Source organism: Atractosteus spatula, chromosome 1 (assembly GCF_055471065.1).
Source record: "Atractosteus spatula isolate fAtrSpa1 chromosome 1, fAtrSpa1.hap1, whole genome shotgun sequence".
In the NCBI taxonomy this organism is placed as follows: Eukaryota; Metazoa; Chordata; class Actinopteri; order Semionotiformes; family Lepisosteidae; genus Atractosteus; species Atractosteus spatula.
Genome location: NC_142706.1, coordinates 34,969,114 through 34,988,703, shown reverse-complemented (window position 1 = coordinate 34,988,703; position 19,590 = coordinate 34,969,114). Strand labels below are relative to the sequence as shown.

Sequence of the window (19,590 nt, the reverse complement as noted above, 5' to 3'; positions counted from 1 at the left end):
TTGTTATTGTAATGTATAGTGTTGCTTCCCAGTGTAAAGCATATTTCCTCTGTATAATTCTAATCCCAACATATGTGATTAGTTATTAGTTATGTCAAGTTTATGTTTTATGTGGCCAAGTGAACCATACTTTGGAAACAAATTTGGGTGAAGAACAAACCGTGGACATGGTAATCCAAGCCTTATGTGTTTCTTGGCAATTTAATTGTTTATGCTTTTTGTTGATAGCACACACAATGCACACAAGCCCTAGAACTGATAAAAAAATAAAAGGTAGAAGATATACAATTTGGCTCTGTAAGTCCACGCTGTTTCTTCCCAGTCTATTCAAATGTAATACATTTAAAAGAACCATTTGGCTAAGATGTTTGGCTTGTACTGTTCTTTCCACTTCTTCGGTGTGACAGCTAAGAGATAGGCAGATGTTTTGTAAGCAGGTGGACTACAGCATCACTCCCAGGCAGTCCCCCATTCTGGAAAACCCTGCTGCCAATTGGAATTTGTTAGTCATAGAATAAACTCCTGTCTTTCTGTCTTTAGTGTACCCTCTAAGGGACTGACATAATAACTGAAGCCTAATAATCCATTATAGTAGCATCTTTTGAAATACAGTTAAATAACTTTGTGGAGTCATTTTTTAAGAGATTAAGGGCATACAGTACATTCTAATTAGAAAACGACCACAGAACCTTGCATCACATAAGCATACGATATGATTAGATCACAAAGAAAGTAATCTAAAAATCACCAGCTCCTTTGGGGCTATGGGTTCGAATCCTGCTCATCTTTTAGGGGTGGCAAAACAGAACCAATTAGCTGTAAATCATAAAGTCTGTTTTCTATTACATGTAAGTTTATGGAAAGTGCTGCTTTTAATTACAGAAACTTGTTTGTAAGAAAGAAAAAATATGGAAACAATTATTAGAACTAATTTAGAGGATCATCTATATGTTAGGAATCCCTGGTGGGAAGATACAAGGATCCTGTGCAGACGCAGGCACGGGTAATAGATGAGGCAGGCGAACAATCCAAAAACGAGAGGCAAGGTCGTGGTCAAAAGGCGAAAGGCAAATCGTAATCCAAGGAGATCTCTGGTAGCAAACAGTCTGAGGCGAGAGGAGAGGTGCAAAGTCGAAAAGGCAGAAGGGGAGTCCAAAAACCAGGAAAAAACGAGGTACGGGGAAAAAAACGCCAGGTAGAGCTCTCAAGGAGTAGACTCAATACCGAGCAGCGGGAACCAGGTGAAGATGGTATAAGTAGCACTGCGCACCGCACGGTGGAATGTGAGCAGGTGGTTTAACTCGTGCGGCGGCGTTTGTTAATAATCACCCGCTGCTGGGACTGATTAGCTTGCTTATGAGTAGGTCTTGACAGCCTGGTGGTCGTGACACTATATGGAAATCAAATACTAAGAAAATGGTCATATGGATTGAGAAAAGACAGGTCTTATGGAGACCTGATTTGAACAAGCAACAACACAAATGGATACACATAGTGCATAGTACAGTTTATGGATTTTAAGAAGGTGTTTCATAAAGTTCCTCATAAAAATGAAATATTTAGATTACAAGGGGTAGGCACTCAGGGAAATGTGTTTACATTGAGAACTGGTTAGTTAATAGAAAACAGAGTACAGATAAGGGATGTGTATTAGGACCATTGCTCTGTCCATTTTATGTTATTGAAATCTTGATGATCTAAATTCTGGTAGATATAGTAAGCTAGTCAATGATAACGAATTGGGAGGACTGTCACATCATTTACATCTTCTACATTTTAGATGTGGGTAAGCAAATACATAGGCACACAAAATGTTAGGATACATGCATAGGATATAAGCTTAGATTTTAAATCAAAGGATCTTATGTGAAAATAATATAATAATAGTACAATACACTAATAAGGCCTCATTAAGAACAGTGTGTAGAATTTTGGTCACTATATGACAAAAAGATATTGCTGCTCTGGAATCAGTCCAGAGAAGAGAAGCCAGATGTTTTCCTGGGCTCAAAGGAATGTCCTACACTGAAGATGACTGAAGGAACTGAACTTTTTTAGTCTTGAACAGGGGAAAATGACTGAGAGTGCTCAGACATGTAAGGGGCATTGACAAAGTCAACCCTGTTGATTTCTTTATATTGAAACACAAAGCGGAGGACACAAGTGGAAATGCATTTACAATGCAGAATAAGTGTCTTTCCTTTATCCAAAGAGTTGTGGGAGTATGGAACAAGCTACAGTAGCTAGCCATCTTCGTGAAGCCAATACCCTGTTTGGATCATTTAACTGCTAACCCTCAGATGGGTTAGATGGCAGCATGGCCTCCTCACATTTGTAACTGTTCTTATTCTTTATGTAAAATACTGTAACTGTGTGTGTCCCTTCCAAGGATGTTCATTACACATAGACACATATTTAAACCTTCCCAAGTGTTTTGAGTATGTTGATAATGTAGCAAAAAAAATCCTTACAGTGATCTGGCTTATATCCCTGGCTGACAGTCTTTCCCTCAAGTTTTATAGTAGTATCTGAGTTGGGTAGTTAGCCTCCAGTGAGCTTTTCCACTCTTCAGCTAGGGAACAATGTGCCAGGAATCAGGGCTCGATACCCATTAGAGGTTTTTTCTCTCCAGAGCACCTAAAACCTAACTGGCTGAAGCACAGAATGAAAAAAAAAACATTAGTAGTATAGCATGCTTTGTTCACATCAGCTTTTAAATTAAAATAAAGTTGCCTGTTTTGAAACATGGACATCATTTGAAACACATGCAAACTTATCATCTATATATCATTTCTAATGTACATTTTCATTTTACGTACATATAAGTATTCTTCATGTTTGGGAATGAAAGATATATTTGGTGTGGTAATGTTGGTGCAGAAGGAGGTTGAGTGATTTGTAAACATTTCTTCTAGAAATCGTGCCGCACCAGTGAAGTCTGCTACAAACGGCAAAAACGGTCTCCTTGGAAAAAACCTGCTGACCCAGTGCACAGTTGTTTTGTGTTAAGAAGTTTGGCTTAGGGGGCGGAGGAGAGTGGGAGTTTGAAATTGTTGCACTGGGAAATTTATATTACAACACAAGATGAAGAAGAACAGAAGAGCAGAATTCCAGCTCCTCTACAACATATGAATACAGATGGTCCCCACAACTGAGAGGAAACATGGTTTCAGCTGGGAATCTCAACGCCTCTTTACAAAAAGGAGAGGAGACGTAAAGTTTTTCACAAGCACATCTGGCAACAGATGCAGACTTCACTGATTTCAACAATGCTGTTTATTTGTTCTCTTAAATATATTAAGGTAAGGATTTTGTTTCGTCTTATGACCTAGACTTTTAATAACTTTATTTCAGATATATATTTTAGATTAACCATATTTAATGCTACTATTTGACTTACTTCTGTAATTCTTTAAAAGTTCCAATAAGTCTTTCTTTAAACAAGCCATGTTTACTTTCCAAAAGAGAAAAAAAAGTTTCATAAATTTAATTTTAAAATGAAGTAATCCAACTACAGCAATTGTAACCTATTCTATGTTAAATTACCTAAAATTTTTAATTATTTCCAGACTGTGTTGTTCTCTTTATTTCTGTTTGGTGGTCTTTCCTTTTAGGCTGATATTCAAAGGATAATCAGGGCCTGAGATAAATTTGGTTTGTATGTAAATAAAATGCATGTTATGGTGTTATAATATGTGCAAAAAAAAGAAAAATCTCATGCAAACTTATTAAACGAGCCAAATTACGATATCAGTGCCTTCAACCTCTAAAGATTGGATTTAAAACAAAACAGGCTGCCAATAGCATATACGTAAATTGAATTATTTGTATGTTCAAACTATTTTGAGGTTTTGGTGTACTGTAAGTCTAATTTCTGGTGTAAGGACTGGATGGGCAAACACATCATATCAAGCTCTCTGAGTTTTTTCACATGGAGCTGTTTTGTGTCGTCTGAAGAGGAGAGGGTTTATGCCAGGAGAAGCCAATCTTAAAACTTCAGTCCCATCTTTTTGCAGGCCTTTGAACCTTACAATAAATTAATTACTGTGCTTGTCCTTAACTAACCCAGGTGCTGACGATCACTGCAACAAGCAGCAAAAACATACAATGAAATGACACACAAGTTAACTATCCCTGGTTTAGTATTTGCAATACTGTCAGGAAAGGCTATTTCTGCTTTACCTACCAGATGGATAGAGGAAAACTGCATAAATCTATCTGGCTATTGAATGTCAAAAATGTCCTAAAAATGTGCATCTGTTAGATTATTTATTGGTCTGCTTCACACACTGAGAATCCCATAGAGTTTTACCAGATTAAGTGGAGGATTGCTATATTTTATTGCCAACACTGCAATTTCACAGGGGTCTGCCCAACATCTGCAGAGCTTCTCCAATTGTGCGTCACCACAGGAATCCCAATCACAGTCAGCTAATGACATAGTCTAGGCTTACAATGGCAACATGAAGATTGGATGATTACTCCAGTAATCAAACAGTTTGAAGAAGAAAAAGGAATAGTGAAAGATATTAGTCAAATACATTTAATATGAACAATTTAGTAAGGAAAAAATAATTGATTGTTTTTTTTATCAATACAAAACTGAACAAAAGAAATTTTACTTTCTGAAATCTTCTCTTTTTAATTAGCAAGTTTGCTTTTATTTTTTTTTTCTCATTTTGAAATTGCACTGTTAAAAGTTACTGTCCCACCACAGCTTTACAAGAAGATGGCATTTGATTTTCAAATTTATATAAATGTCCTAATAATGAGCAGTCAAAAAAAAAAAAAACATTGAGATGTCCAAACGTTACAGACAGTATAGCTGCAGAAGAATTTGATGTTACTGTGTCTGGGTCCATATTCATAGCTTTGTCCTATCATAGTATACAAAATATGACAGAATAAAAAAATAAAAAGACAAAGGTAAAAAATAGGTAAGCAGCAGGCTGTACTGTACTGAATTCTCTGAGAGTCCCTGTTCTAGATAAAAATCGGATGTATCAACTATATTTTGTATAGTCTATTGTGAAGTGAATAATGTCACACTAAAGGACATGAACTAATTTCACAAATGTGCAACAGTTGTAAAGAATTCTCTTTGTTCCGGGTTTCTCAAAAGCATAAAAGTTGTTAACTTGAAGAGCCAGAAATACAGTACATATTATTTTTATTTCATGACATACATATATTTTCAATTAGACAAATAACATGTGATCCATGTCTGTGAGTATTGTCTTCCTAAAGATTGTTGTTTATTTCTCACAAGCTCTGTTGCTATGGAATCTTCTGAAATATGTTTCAGGAAACTGCCCTGTCAGATGTTAGAAACACTAAATAAAAAATAGTTCCTGCATGGCCAAAGTAAATCCTAGCATATCTCTTAAAGACCTTTAATTATTTATTATCCAAAAAGGTATACATAAAAAATCATCTCTCAAATTATGCAGGCTTGGAGTCATGGTTGTGTATAATTCATTCTTTTTTAACACGTGTGAAACAATTTGGTTGAAATATGTTTTTAATTTGCTGTTATGAGATCACTGGAGACAGGGTAGTTCTCTGACTTTATTTAGATTTAGTGCCCAGGATTTCTTCTGTACTGTTATGTCACCAGAGAAACTCAGCCAGACATCAGGGCGTAAAACCTAAATACGTATTCCTCATTAAACTTGAGTCACCACTCCTTTCTGTCTTAGAGACTTGGAAATTACATTAGGGTTTTTTTCAGCTCCTGCATTGCCTTATTAAAAAAAACTGTAAAATGTGATACTTTAGTTCTTCGCTAAGAATGTCTTTTTGTCACACTCTACTTCAGTACCCAAAAATTATTTCATCTCCTGCTGGACAAAATTTAGTCTCTCCCTTCCAAAACAAAAATAGGATCAATAGTTTGTTGAACCATTCTTTTATTTTATTTTCATGGGTGTAATTTCTTGTAAATATTGCTTTCTCAATACAAATTCATTAGTTTAATTTTATTATTTTAATTTAGAGTTGCTGTTTTGGCACAATTCATATGGAGTTCAAAAGGAACATTCCAGAGGTGTTAAAAACCTAATCTTGTCCTGTTTTCCGTTCTCACATATACAGTACCACTTGTGTAGCATTCTTGTTTGCAACTTTCATTGTGCATGATACTGTTCTGCATTTACTCTCACCAGATAAATACCTTGCTCTGTTGTTTCTTCTGCCTTATGCTTGATAGAAATCAAACAGCAGTGGTCCTACTGACTCAGCAAGCCAGTGAACTCCAAACTGGCTTGAAAACCAAGAAAAAACACAATTCTCCCTGCAATCATTATTTTCATGGTGCCCTCCATCTGCCTTTAAAGTCACAGCAGTTTTCTTGTAACTCTTCCATCTTCAGTCCTGGGCCCAGTGTCTCTTCTTTTTCCAAGACAGCCACCCCAATGCATGCACAAGCCTGGAAATTACTTGCTCACTGGAGTCACCATGCTGTCCTCCTTCTCCCTTGTTTCATTATGATGATGCCACAATCCACAGAGCTCCACCATAGCCATGCCCATCCTCTGTCTCATCTCACTGTCTGTCCTCCCTTCCAATTCACTCCTTGGCCCCTTTGTCATTTTTCTCTTCTTACCTTCTCTCTCATCGTCAGGTATCTTAAAGCCCAAGCAATGACAAGTCTCCCCCCCGACCCCCGCACACATCCCTTGCCATACTCATTCGTCTCTAACTGTAAACTGGTCAGTCAGTCTCTGTCTCTCTTTCATTTCCTGGCTTGGACCCTGCATGTTTTCCAGGCTACCACATACCAGCTAGAAAGGGAGAACACATTTAAATAGAGAGGAGTGCAGCTGTCAGGTATCAGGATTGTAAGGAGTGACAACTGTCTCCACTCAGACAGTGGATTGGCTGAGTACCTCTCCCAGACTGTCCTAGACATTCTAACAGTGCAGTATATAAAAGAAAACACCAAAATGTAGCAACCACATATAATCTTATAAATGAGGTGTGTGTCATATGAACTGATCTTCAGTTGTACATTTAACAGCTTAGCATACTGACATCTAACATCCATCTACAGATACATCTGAAATTTGGGAAACATCTTTTCTTGAAGCCCTCAGTAAAACAAAAACAATAATGAATTAGCAATGAAGCATTTTTATTTACAGTGTTCATTTGATTATGGAGTAATATATACAGTACAGTAACACTCTGCTCACAGGTAGAACTTGACATTTGATTCGGATAGAGCCTTCATGTGTTTTAAAAATTTCCAAAAAATTTGTGTATGTAGTAGTGTATATTTATCACTATATTTAACATAGTATAGAGGGTTTTCTTTATTTTCAAAACAAAGGAAGACTTGTAGTGCTTTTTTATAGAAAATACCCATATTAGTTCCCATAATAATTATTTTAATGTGACATCTTCTTATATGTACAGTATGTACTGTATAGTGATGGAAAAAAGAAATGCAACATTTTCTGGAATGAGAGTACTATAGTTATAGCTTATGTACTTTCACAAAAAGTTGTTGATTTGTTTTAAGCCCTCTGACCAGCAAGACAACTTGCGTAGTGAGGCATTGCAACTTGCCAATCACACAAAAGCTTGTTAGATGCACTTTAACCCAACAAGATCCAGGTGGAACAATGCCTGATTAGGTCACCTTTAAAAAGGCCTTAATTCAAAAGATTAGGTCACGGCAGGAAAAAGGCCACACTTAGTCAGTTTTCTGTGCATTCCAAAATGCCACAAATGTCCCCAGAAGCAAGTGAGACGGCAATTGGCATATCGCAGGCAGGCATGTCATGTGCCAGCGTTGCTAGACACGATGGAGTAAGCTGCTCCACTGAGTCCCGACTGCAGAGAAGGTTTCAGCAGACCAACAGGACAGATGACTGTCCAAGATCCGTTTGCCCTTAAGTGACCACACCAGAACAGGACCGACACATCAGACTGGTCCATCTGAGAGATCGTTTCAGATCTGCCACCCGTACTGCTGCTGAAACTGCCGGCAGACACAATGCCCGCATCAGTGACAGGACAGTGAGGCTCTATACTGCTAGCTTTAGAGCACGCCGACCTGTCAGATACCCTCTGGTCACATGTCCTAGACGTCATACCTGACTGGCTTGGGCCAGACAGAGGATGCGATGGACCTATCAGCAGTGGCATCAGGTCCTCTTCACCGATGAGACACTCTTTAGCCTGTTCCACAGAGACAGGAGGGCCAGAGTGTGGAGGAGGAAGTTTTGTGTTTCTTTTTTCCATCGGTATATAATTTCTTATCTTGAACTAACAAGAACTGATAGTGAACATGAAAAGTGTATAAGTGTACATTTGCATCACACACACCATACAGTAGATTCTGTCGTTGAAATTCTGCCTTCGGATTTAGTCTTTCTTCTGTCTCATATCTCTTTGCTGTACAATCCAGCTCATCCAACAGAATGTTCAATGAGGATCAAGTTTGGAGATCCTTAGTATATCTCTCACTCTCTCATCTTGCAAGAAAGTCATTGTTACACAAGCAGCACGAGGAAGTGCATTGTCCAGCTGGAATGTTGTCATGTCAGGAGTTCACAGGGAGGGCAGCAAGTCAAGTCCAAGGCCATCAATCACTACGAGTGGAGTTCTGTTGTGACTAAACACTCCCAATCAGACCACTAGGATCTTCGTTCATACTGGCACAGTGTCATGACCTGAGGGCTCCCAAATAGTGGTATTTCACCGGTGGATAGAACTTGGCTGTAACATCTTGCCAGGTTAAACATAACAGATTGTAAATGCCCAGACAGCATTTACAGCAGTGGTGTGATGACATAGACCAGCGTCTAACATGCTGATGGCACAAAAGCATTGTTCTTTTGATAAGCAGGGCATATGGGTCCCTGTCTGTGTTTTTCTTTCTTGATATTCACCAAGTTGTACAGTACATTCAACATTGCTTTTGATGATTCACTCAAATCACTGAATAATTTGCTCAAGTGTGACTGTAATGAATGATCGATTGCTCAAAAGGATGGCAAAAACATTTAATTGGTATCCAAAATCCATGCTTTTATCAAAAAATTGATTCATTATGTTACATATTTTTGATGCACAGTACATAAAAGAAAACTGACATTTAAAATAACAAAATCAAAAGATCACTTAGCCTGGTTCAAGACCTTAGCATGAACTATGGACCATGGCTTCCACTTCTAGTTTTGAACTGTAGTAATTCTTTCCAGAAGTTTAAAGTATGATTCATAATTATTTTTGACAGAATTTCCATGTTTCCAGTGCTTTTAGGGAAAGATAGAATAACATTCACATTTATACATCCCTTTCCCATGGATGAGTTACATTTCGTGTTATGGGATGCTTATAAGTGCAAAGGTCAGGGAATATTGGCAGAAACAAAACAAGAGAGCATTCATATTTTCCCATGATAAATGAGTTTCCTTTCCTTAATGGGTTTCATTTTGAATGAAAAAAAATACAATTCATACATATTCTGTTCTCATCTGTAAAGAAATATACTTTACTTTGTATTTTGTAATGTATTCATTAAAACTACAGTTGTTAAAATGTTGCAAGGTGAGGTCAAAGTAACCTACTCTGCTCTATTTTATAACCTCCATCCCAAATGAGTTCTCTGATTTCATGATAAGGCTGGTTGCATTTGTACTGATGCAGTTTTCAAGACTATTATGTTATTACTAAAGAATGCATTTGCTAACAAGCCAGAAATCATGTGCAACTTATTCACATTGTAAGCTTTTACACAAGATTTGGGTTGTCTCATACAGAGCACATGTGGTTGTCGATCAAAAATCAAGAAACATTGTTGCTTGTTTTTTTTTTAACACTGAAGACAGTGAAAATATTCACACCTAGAAAAGAAGAAGCAGGATATTACTATTGTACATTGGGAGAGAGAAGTCATAACCCACTGAGAATGCTGAGGAAATGTTTTCTTAGCAAAGTCTAACATCTGGCTGCATGTAACAACTCTTGGCAAGAGTAACACACGGTATGTGATTTTAGTCTATCTGTTTCTATTATTTCTTTTGCTTTTGAAAATAATAAAAAGAAAACCATTTAGGGAGTCCAGATTTTACATGGTATGATCCTTGAGGGCTATGTTTATTATTTTAAGTTGAGCTGAAACTTCAAATATCTGGCCGACGGCAAAATTACTGAAACATTTTATTTGTTTAGACAGCAAAAAGGAATGATGATGATTCATAGTGCAAGCTCTTTAGAATTTGGAGTAATTAAACTATAACACTATTGACTATGTCAGGGAAAATTCATCACGATTCTCATTTTATCAGCTCTTATAAGGGGATTCACAATGTTATACAGAGGCAAACCAAAATCAGTATTCCCCAACAGTGTCCACATGTGATGATAAAATTAAATTTCTTTAGTATATGAGACCCTGTGTTAGTTTCTATTGCATATGATTAGCAAGGCCAAGATACTAGAGTGTGGGATGTGTTTGTTCCTTTTTGACTTTTCTGCATATGTTTCTCTGAGCCAAACTGTTCATTTCAGTGCAGCAGTGAATAAACATACATTCCAGTTTTTTCCATACCTAGATTCCATACCAGAGTTGCACTCCTTCTGTATGTACTATTCATTGCCCTTTCTGTTTAGCTACAAATGTGTTATGCCTTGGAAAAGTAAACTAATAAAAGCTGGCATTAAATAAGCAAGCATGTTTTTGATAAAAAATTCAATTATTTGCTTCTAACTGATAATTATTTGATTAATAATGACAAAAATATCTTTATGTTATTTTGCAATTAAAATGAGACAAATACAAAGGATAACTGATCTTAGTAGTATGAGAACTATATAAAGACTATATAATTAATTTATAGAAGCCAAAAAGGCATAACAGTGTACTATTTTTTAAAACAGAAAAAAAAACGCTGCTACAGAACAATAAAAGGAAAAAATGCAAATACCATAAATGTTTGTGTTATCAGGATGCAGATAACACCTGGGACTATATAAATACAGTAAATAGCTGATGTACATTTGGGATGTTAATGATCCATACTGTATATTTTGGTGTTTTATTTTCATTTCATTAATCCTTGAAACGGTGGCAGAGTTATTAGCATTGCTGCCTTGCAGTGCTGTGGCCCTGACTTCAGTTCTAGATCTGGGGTGCTGTCTGTGTGGAGTTTGTATGTTCTCCCTGTGTTTCTGTGGGTTTCCTCCAAGAACTCTGATTTTCTCCCATGGTACTAGTAGGCTAATTGGCTTCTGGCAGGATTACCGCCATGGTGTGAATGTACGTGTGTATGTGTGATGGACTGGAGTCCTGTCCGGGTCGTATCCTGCCCTGTGCCCATTGCTTGGTGGGATCAGCTCCAGATCCCCTGCAAGCATGTATTGATGGATTCATGGATGAAACTTTTAGAAAATGGTCGGATGGATTTAGTTCATTTTTGCACTAAGAATGTATGTATGTATGGAAAGTTTTGATCCCATTTCAGTTTTGTCTTTGGGTTTCATCAGAAAGCAATCCAATGGCCATGCATTGTCTTTTTCTATCTTTTTAGATTCCAGAATGCTAGTATTGATCGGTATTATCAGTGTCTTTTATTGCATCAGTGGGCAGACACTGGAAAGCAAGTGGAAGGGAAACCCGCCTCGGTATATCTGCAGTGTGCCTGGGTTACCTGGACCCCCAGGACTTCCAGGGTCCAATGGAGCTGCTGGACCCCATGGACGGATTGGCCTGCCAGGTCGAGATGGCAGAGATGGGCGGAAAGGAGAGAAAGGGGAAAAGGGAGACCCAGGTAGGTGCATGACAAAACAGTGGCCGTGTCACTTCTTTTGAAACTCTGGCTCTTGCTGTATTGTGATACTGCATTAAAGGATGTGCTGTTTCTCAGATACCTTTTTTATCTCTTAGGATAATGGCTAATGGCACCATTGGTTATTCTTTGTGTTGTTGTCATCACACTATAGGAATTATAATATTCTATCAGATTAAAGAAATAATAAATATATAAATTAACAAGGTTTAACAGGGCGGCTGCCATTGTAAGGGGAATGTGTTTGGTTATGGTGTCTAGAGAGCCATATAAAGGGTTAATCGGGGGAATGGTTAATTAGAAATTTAGGGACAAATGTGTGCAGGTGAGTGTTCTCACCTGTGTGATCTTCCTGTGTGTTACCTCTTGCTACATATATCTTATAGATACGAGGATCAGCTAATGAGCATCAGCTACACCAGCGAGTTGCAAATGTGTGCACACATTTATCTCAATCCTTGTAATTAAACTTTTAGCCCATTAGCCCTTTACACAGCTTTTTAGAGCAGGTCCCCTTGTACTTTCTCCTTTGTCTTTCCTCCCTGTCCTTCTGTTTCAGGTCCAGGCCCAGCCTGCCCACCCCCCCTACACACATCTATTGTGTCACCTCTGGCTGTGTGGTAATTGACAGTTGTCTAGGCCAACAGTGTGTGACTCAGTTTGTACTGATTGTCATCTATTGCGTAGCTTGTACTAAAAAGGTAGGAAGACATGGAAAAGGAAGGAGGACAAGGGAAGAAAAAGGGAAAGAAGACACATAAGAGAAAAAAACTGGGAAAACACAGGCTATTTTATACTTAACTAAACATAGCTGCCAAAATACTCTTCTACTCCCACTTCTGTCATTCACGACATTAGTAAAATCTGTTTGTGTAGCTAAATTCTCAGCCTTAAAAGGAATAAATAACATAAAGATGCTCTACATTCCTGGTAACAACATAAAAAAGCAACACTTTAACTTGTTTTGATGAAATATCTTAATCCCTTTCTACAATCAAAACTTCTTATATCTGACAGATGAATACAGTATGTGTTAAGATTTAAATACTGTAGCATTAAAAAATAATATCAGAACTTTGTTTAGAATCTGGTCTAGGTTAGTCTAAAAATGTATCCGAGAATATGCATTTTGCTGTGCTCTTTCTGTACAGTCGTACAGCTGTCATTCCAAAAAGTCAGTTTATCTCAGGAAGAAATGGAATAAATGTATTATTTTGGATTACTCATTCTTATATTATAAAACAAGATTGATGTGTACAGGTTCAATCACTCTCCTTCTTTACAATCGTCTGCTTGAGTAATGTTTAATCCTACAAAAATGCTTTATGCATAATTGCTCACTAACTCAAAGAAGTACTTTTCTACTCCTACCATCTACTTTGAGAATATATACCGTATGCTCTTTTGAATTCTGCTGTCACATGATGAAAGTATTATAAGTGCAAGGCTAGAAATCTCAGGTTTATTCCCAGAAATAATCTAAGCTTTTGTCATGTTATACTTTATCCAATAAATCCCTTCAGAATTTGAAAAAAAACTTTTATGTTTCTATTCATATTGTAATGACTCATGACTTCAGTTTGTTGGTATTCAAGTAGTACTGGGTAAAGAGAAAAAGTAAAAAAGCTTTTAATTTTGACTTGAAATATACTGAGAATCGTTCAAAGCAAAATAATGGTACTTATAAAGCAACACATAAGCCTCTTATTACACAGTGACAGTCTCACTCTCTTAAACAATGATTTGATATATGTACCCCTTAAGTGCAATTATTTGATAAAGTAGAACAGTTTTTAAGGAGGAGATGTATTGTAACTGTACAAAGTGTCTTAATATCACAGACAATCTGAACAATGACTCTGTTACAGGTCTCAGAGGAAAGGCAGGCCCGGCTGGAAAAATAGGAGGAAGAGGGGACAGGGGGCCTGTGGGGAAAAGAGGTCCTAATGGGACTGGTGGGGAAAAAGGCTTTGTAGGCCCAGCTGGTCCGCCGGGGGAAAAGGGAGATAAGGGCAATCGGGGAATGCCCGGGAAACCTGGCATATGTAAGTGTGGCAGCCTGGTGCCCAAGTCTGCATTTTCTGTTGGCATCACTACCAGTTACCCTGTGGAGCTGACCCCTATTAAATTTAACAAAGTTCTCTTCAATGAGGGTGAGCACTACAACCCAAACACGGGCAAGTTTATATGCGCTTATCCAGGCATTTATTACTTCTCCTATGACATCACGTTGGCCAACAAACACCTGGCAATAGGACTGGTGCAGAACGGTCAGTATCGGATAAAGACCTTTGATGCCAATACAGGAAATCATGATGTGGCTTCTGGATCTACTGTCATGTATCTGAACCCAGAGGATGAAGTCTGGCTGGAGATTTTCTTCACTGATCAGAACGGGCTGTTTTCAGATCCCAGCTGGGCTGACAGCTTGTTCTCTGGATTCTTACTCTATGCAGACACAAATTACCTGGATGCTCTTTCAGAGGATTATGCCTGAAACTTCTGATCTTCTGTCATCTATTTATCATCAAAAGATTTAAAACAGCAATAAGAAGGATAGAACCAGCTGAACCCATTGGAATTGTATCGAAATTGTTTACCAGTGACTTGGTGATCTTTCCTTATACAGTACATGTTGATGTAAACCATATGCAGTTGTGTATAATGTACTGTATATACCATAGTATCAGTAGAAATACCTAAATTATAAGTGGTTATTAATATTTTTCAAGACTCTCTTGTTTACCCATAAAACATTACTCAATTTACATTAATTTAATGCAGAGAATGCACTAGGAAAAGGTAACCAACATCCTCTTACAACATTCTGCAGGCACAAATACTTGGATTACAATTTATACAATTGTTCATTCATGATTGTTGAGAGCGGAGCACTCCACAGGACAATGTAAGGTTTTGTTTTCCTTGATTTGGAAAGTGGTCAGACAACGAGAAGATTGAACCTGCAGAGTATTACATCTAACATACCTTTACGTGTATGTCATGCATGCCATATTTAGAGATGAGCATTTCACATCCAAAACACTCACAGAGGTGAACTTACAGTACAGTACTTCTGTTTTTCTTTTGTGCTTTAACCTTTCCTGCTCAAAAGTGATTTCAGATATTCACATTATCTGAAAGGGGTTTGTCAGTACTAATATCCCTGACTTCTACTGCTCCAGCAATGGATTACCATACTTTTCATTACATATGTTGCTCTCTTTTTCATTGTTTTTCTGACACACAAAAACATCACTTTTCCTTATCCTTGGCTTCTACGTGCTGATGTTGAAAATAATAGTACAGGAAATTGTCTGCCAGGAGATTGTTTGTAAATGTAAAACATTGTTTTACAGAACATTCTTTCTTGACAAATGGATAGATATGGAAGGCTGTACAGCACATGTTTTGAGTTTCATAACTGAAACTATGTAGAGTTATTTTTTAAATTGTACTTACATCTTATTTCTTCATAAAAGTAACATTTGGAAGTGAAGAATCTGTCATGATACTTTTTTAAAATAATGACTAATTTCCAGAGGGGAAGTTAGAGCTGGAAGAGGAGACTTTCAAGGATACAAAAGTATTCTGGTATATATAATATAATCTTTGTATTAATGACAAAATTTTAGTTTAAAATGTTAAAATATTATAAATAAAACATAAAATGAAATATATATTAATTCACTTTCAGATCATAATATAATCCTAATATATGATGGCTGGAGTTTATATTCTGGTGTAGATTTTAACAGCTAACATCTTAACGTGGAGAGTCTTGTGCTCTTAATCTTATGTATAACTGATGCATTTTGTTATTCAGTCATATTGATTTTATAAATTGTAAGAGATAAAAAAGATCCAATAATGTTCTTATTAAATACTTTTACAGAAACAAAATCAATAATAACAGTAGCAGATGCAGGATTCATTGAGTGTGATTGTATGTATTTGTTGACAGAGAATAGCACTGAGAGTCATATGAGACTGGAGCAACATGTGGTATTTTCAGTGCTGAGCAGCATGTGGCATTTTCAGGGTTGAAATTAAATTAATCCTCATGTTTTTAAATTGATTTGGTGTTTTTATTCAAGTAAGGTAAAAATCTATTAGAGAAGGTACAGTGGTTGAAAGTTTTAAACCTTCAAATGTTGTTTCAGGTTTTCTCCATATTCCCTCATTATACTTGTCACATGAAACAGAGTGAAAGTCAATGTTGTAGCTCACACTCGGCAGTGAGGTGCTGATGTTTATGAGCAGTCAGTCCCTGTGCCATTTTACGCCCTTGTTATGCTGACATGTCTGCTCCAGCTTTGTGTTCCAGCTTGCAGCCCTGGTTTCCATGGCAGCATTTTGTTGATATGTTTAACACATCTTAATAGATGGACAAAGAGGAAAAGTGACTTTGAAAGTCTCACTCACACATTAAACAGATTAAAACAAAATATAATATCAGGCCTGGAGTTTTGAATTGCTGGTGTCCCTCCATTTTAATGTATTGGTATATGCCAGTTAGTTTAGGCTCTTAAAATCAGTCAAGTCATAAGTTATTGTGACAGTTCATCATCCAGGTAAGACTAAGGGCCCAATATATACACATGCATAATATATATCAACAATTAAGGATCCCAGTCTGACAACGAAATAGAGGATGTGATACATTATAAATAAGGATTAGCAGATGCCAACGCCAGCATATTATACAAGTAAAATTTAACAATTATAAACCTCCTATTGTAAGAGAATACTAAGTCACATTTTTTTTGTTACAAACTAATAACCACACTGCAAAACATTAAATTACAAAAAAATGTTTATTTACAATAATACACAATGTTTCAACGACTACTTTATACAGATATTAACAATGCTGCGAACGTTAGAACCCTACTTCTACAGATAAGGGAACACAGAACTCTACTTTGCAGCTGAGGAATAAATAAATGAAAAATACTACTCAGTACTAACTTTCTCTGTAAACCAGATGCTAAAAAAGGGAACCTATTTGCCTGTTCCAGATGATACATTGCTAACATAATGAGAAATTATTTTTAGCCTGGTGGATATCACAAATAAGAAATCGAGACTTCCACAAATTGTTTAAATCCTAGTGTCAATGTTTTGAGGACTGAAATTACCTGGAAGCTCTGTATCTTAGTCAATAAAGGGTGATGCTCTCTCATGGAAGTACAATAACTCCTTCTCCTCTCACTTCTGTTTCTTCAATTTTGTTTCTGTGTGGTCTTTTATCCTGTCTTCTCCTTTGATGCTGTGAGAAGGTTGACATTATTATTTAATTAATAAAGTAATTATTCTTCAATTCCTTGTCCTGGATTTTTTGCTATTGTGACTGCCTCAAGGATAAAATATTATTAAAATATTTTTAGGATAAAATAGAATTCTCACATACTCCCAAATGTTTTACATTTAAAGTCCCCCCTTCTACTGAGTGGGTATGTAAAATTTAAACATTTGGATACTCCACAGATGTGACAATAAGTCACTGATTGCTTTCTAAAAGATGGTGATATAAAAATGTATATTGTTATTGATTATATATAATGCAATATTTAAGTACAATGGTTAATAGTGTAATCTACATATACAATAAACAAAGATATATAAACAGTATACATATCGTGCAAATTTATATAGAGGACATACACATTAACATGTTTAATATGTAATGTTAAATACATGTCATCTCTGTTCAGTACTAAGACATCCCTTGAATGATAGAAATAAACATTCTTGACATTTGAACTGATTCCAAAGCAGCAATACCCATATTGTAATATGGCAACCAAAACACAATATTCTAAAGGAGATCCTACCAACTTATTATGTAATAGTAACATAACCTAAATACTATGACATGCAAGTGTAGAATAGTTGTTAAGAATCTATATTCTTTACACTAAAAAACAATTTGTATGTGCTTAACCTTCACAAGGAGGATGCTATAAACCACCATCACATTTTTTGAAGAGCACAAGTAACATTGCATTTTTTACAGTACAAATACAGGGTTTAAGAAAATGGAATGGAATAATTAGAATAAATAATTAAAACCCCAAATGTCAAATGTAGATACAGTATGCCAAAACACATACTCAAGCAGATGTTATAACTTGAGGCACCTGAGCTTTTTATTCTCCTGCACAGCTCTGTCCAAAGACCAAACTAGGACAAATATTATTAACAATAACAATAACTAGATCACATACAATGTTATGCACATACTGCATAACATAAAACATACATTCTGATATCAGACTGCTAACCCAATAGTATTGTAACGCAACGGGGGCTCAGGCGGGCGCCCTTGCCGCATCTGGTCGGCCCCATCCCGACTGAGGCTCGAACCCGGGACTTCCGCGTCTCTCTGCAGCGACCTAGCCCCGTGAGCTAAAGAGAGATCTCTCTACAGCCCAGTAGCTGTAGTCCTGCTATCACAGGGAAGGGCGGTGACGTCACCTGCTCTGGTACGCCGGCTCTTACACAGTACCTGTCGGCCGTAAGCGTTACAGTATGAACACTATATAATGCCTTACAGGTTAAAAAGAGAGATGAACCTACTGTACATTCTTAATAAAACATAATACCACCCAGAACTGCGTTTCTCTTCCTATAAACCTGGATGCCCCAAATTGAATTGGAATCTTCTTGTTCTGAAAATACATCACTAACCTGGAGAGCACGTCTTTAGCCTCAGGATTCTATAAATACAAAATTGGAGATTCCTAATATAATAGAACAACAAGCACTCTTAAAGAAGGTCCAAATACTTAGCTACAAGTTAAACTTTAAGATTGGTCAGAACAAGGTCCTCTCACCTGACACATTCCTTCTCTTTCTCTCATTCTGTTCCATTGCTTACGTCTGTTCCTCCTCTCTTCTCTGTCTCTCTTGTGTCTTCTTATCCTATCTTTCTCAGTGTTGAATGTTTATTCTTATTATGATTATCCAGAATAATTTCCCAGAAGGTCCCCTTTCTGATCATGATTTCTCAAACCACCTAAAGTTCAGTAAACACCATGGCTGCTGTCCGTTGCTTTTAAGTTCTAAGAACTGCAAGTGTTAGCTTTTATGACTGCTGTAACAATATGATGAGATCAGCAAAGTATGTAGTAAAGTTGAGATTATACTGTATTACTGGCTGATTTAAACTTTCCACAAATAAATTGGGATATTGTGATAGGAAAGCAAGTTACTGAACCTGATATGGCTGAGATGTTTAGTGGCCGCTTTTAACATGGTTTGTAAAGGTAATAATTAGGGAAGAAGCTTTTATTGAGCTAATCTTTTCAAGCATTTAATTAAAGTGAGTAGATATCATGGAACTTCCTGGGAATTGTAATCACCATATACCATATATGGTATCTTTTTATCTGCACTGTAAAAACTCAGTCTAAAATTAGAATTTTGAATTCTAGGAACTCAGAGTGTGAAGCAGATCATACAAGTAGTGAATTAGGTACAGATGCATACAGAATCACTAGAAGGGGGGACTTGAAAAACAACATTAAAGGCTCAAAACATATTAAACCATAAAATATTTAGTAAATACAGTATACTGTATCAAGAAAATAGTCAGGAGGAAGGATGCAGAAGAGAAAGAGCATAATGAGCTATATGCTCACCTGAAAAAAAAAACAGTACTACAATGCTAAAAGAACTGTACAGGGGAAATATATATATATATAATTTATATCAAAAATTAATATAAAACTTTTGTAGAATAATTGAAGTTTATAATAGAAAATGATATACAGTAGTAAGCATGCTG

At 36.6% G+C, this 19,590-nt stretch overlaps 1 protein-coding gene across 2 annotated transcripts; it reads left to right on the top strand.

The window, feature by feature from the left end:
- Positions 1-3,069: 3,069 nt before the first annotated feature.
- On the top strand, positions 3,070-17,127 carry c1qtnf7 (C1q and TNF related 7). 2 transcript variants are annotated; one of them, XM_088912435.1, is made up of 3 exons: positions 3,070-3,302; positions 11,541-11,780; positions 13,667-17,127. In XM_088912435.1, the coding sequence occupies exons 2-3, from the start codon at positions 11,549-11,551 to the stop codon at positions 14,293-14,295; spliced, it is 861 nt and encodes a 286-aa protein (XP_088768561.1). In that variant the 5' UTR covers positions 3,070-3,302; positions 11,541-11,548; the 3' UTR covers positions 14,296-17,127. The 2 variants fall into 2 exon arrangements, with proteins under 2 accessions (XP_088768561.1, XP_088768570.1); XM_088912444.1 differs by lacking the exon at positions 3,070-3,302 and adding an exon at positions 9,956-9,994.
- Positions 17,128-19,590: the final 2,463 nt, after the last annotated feature.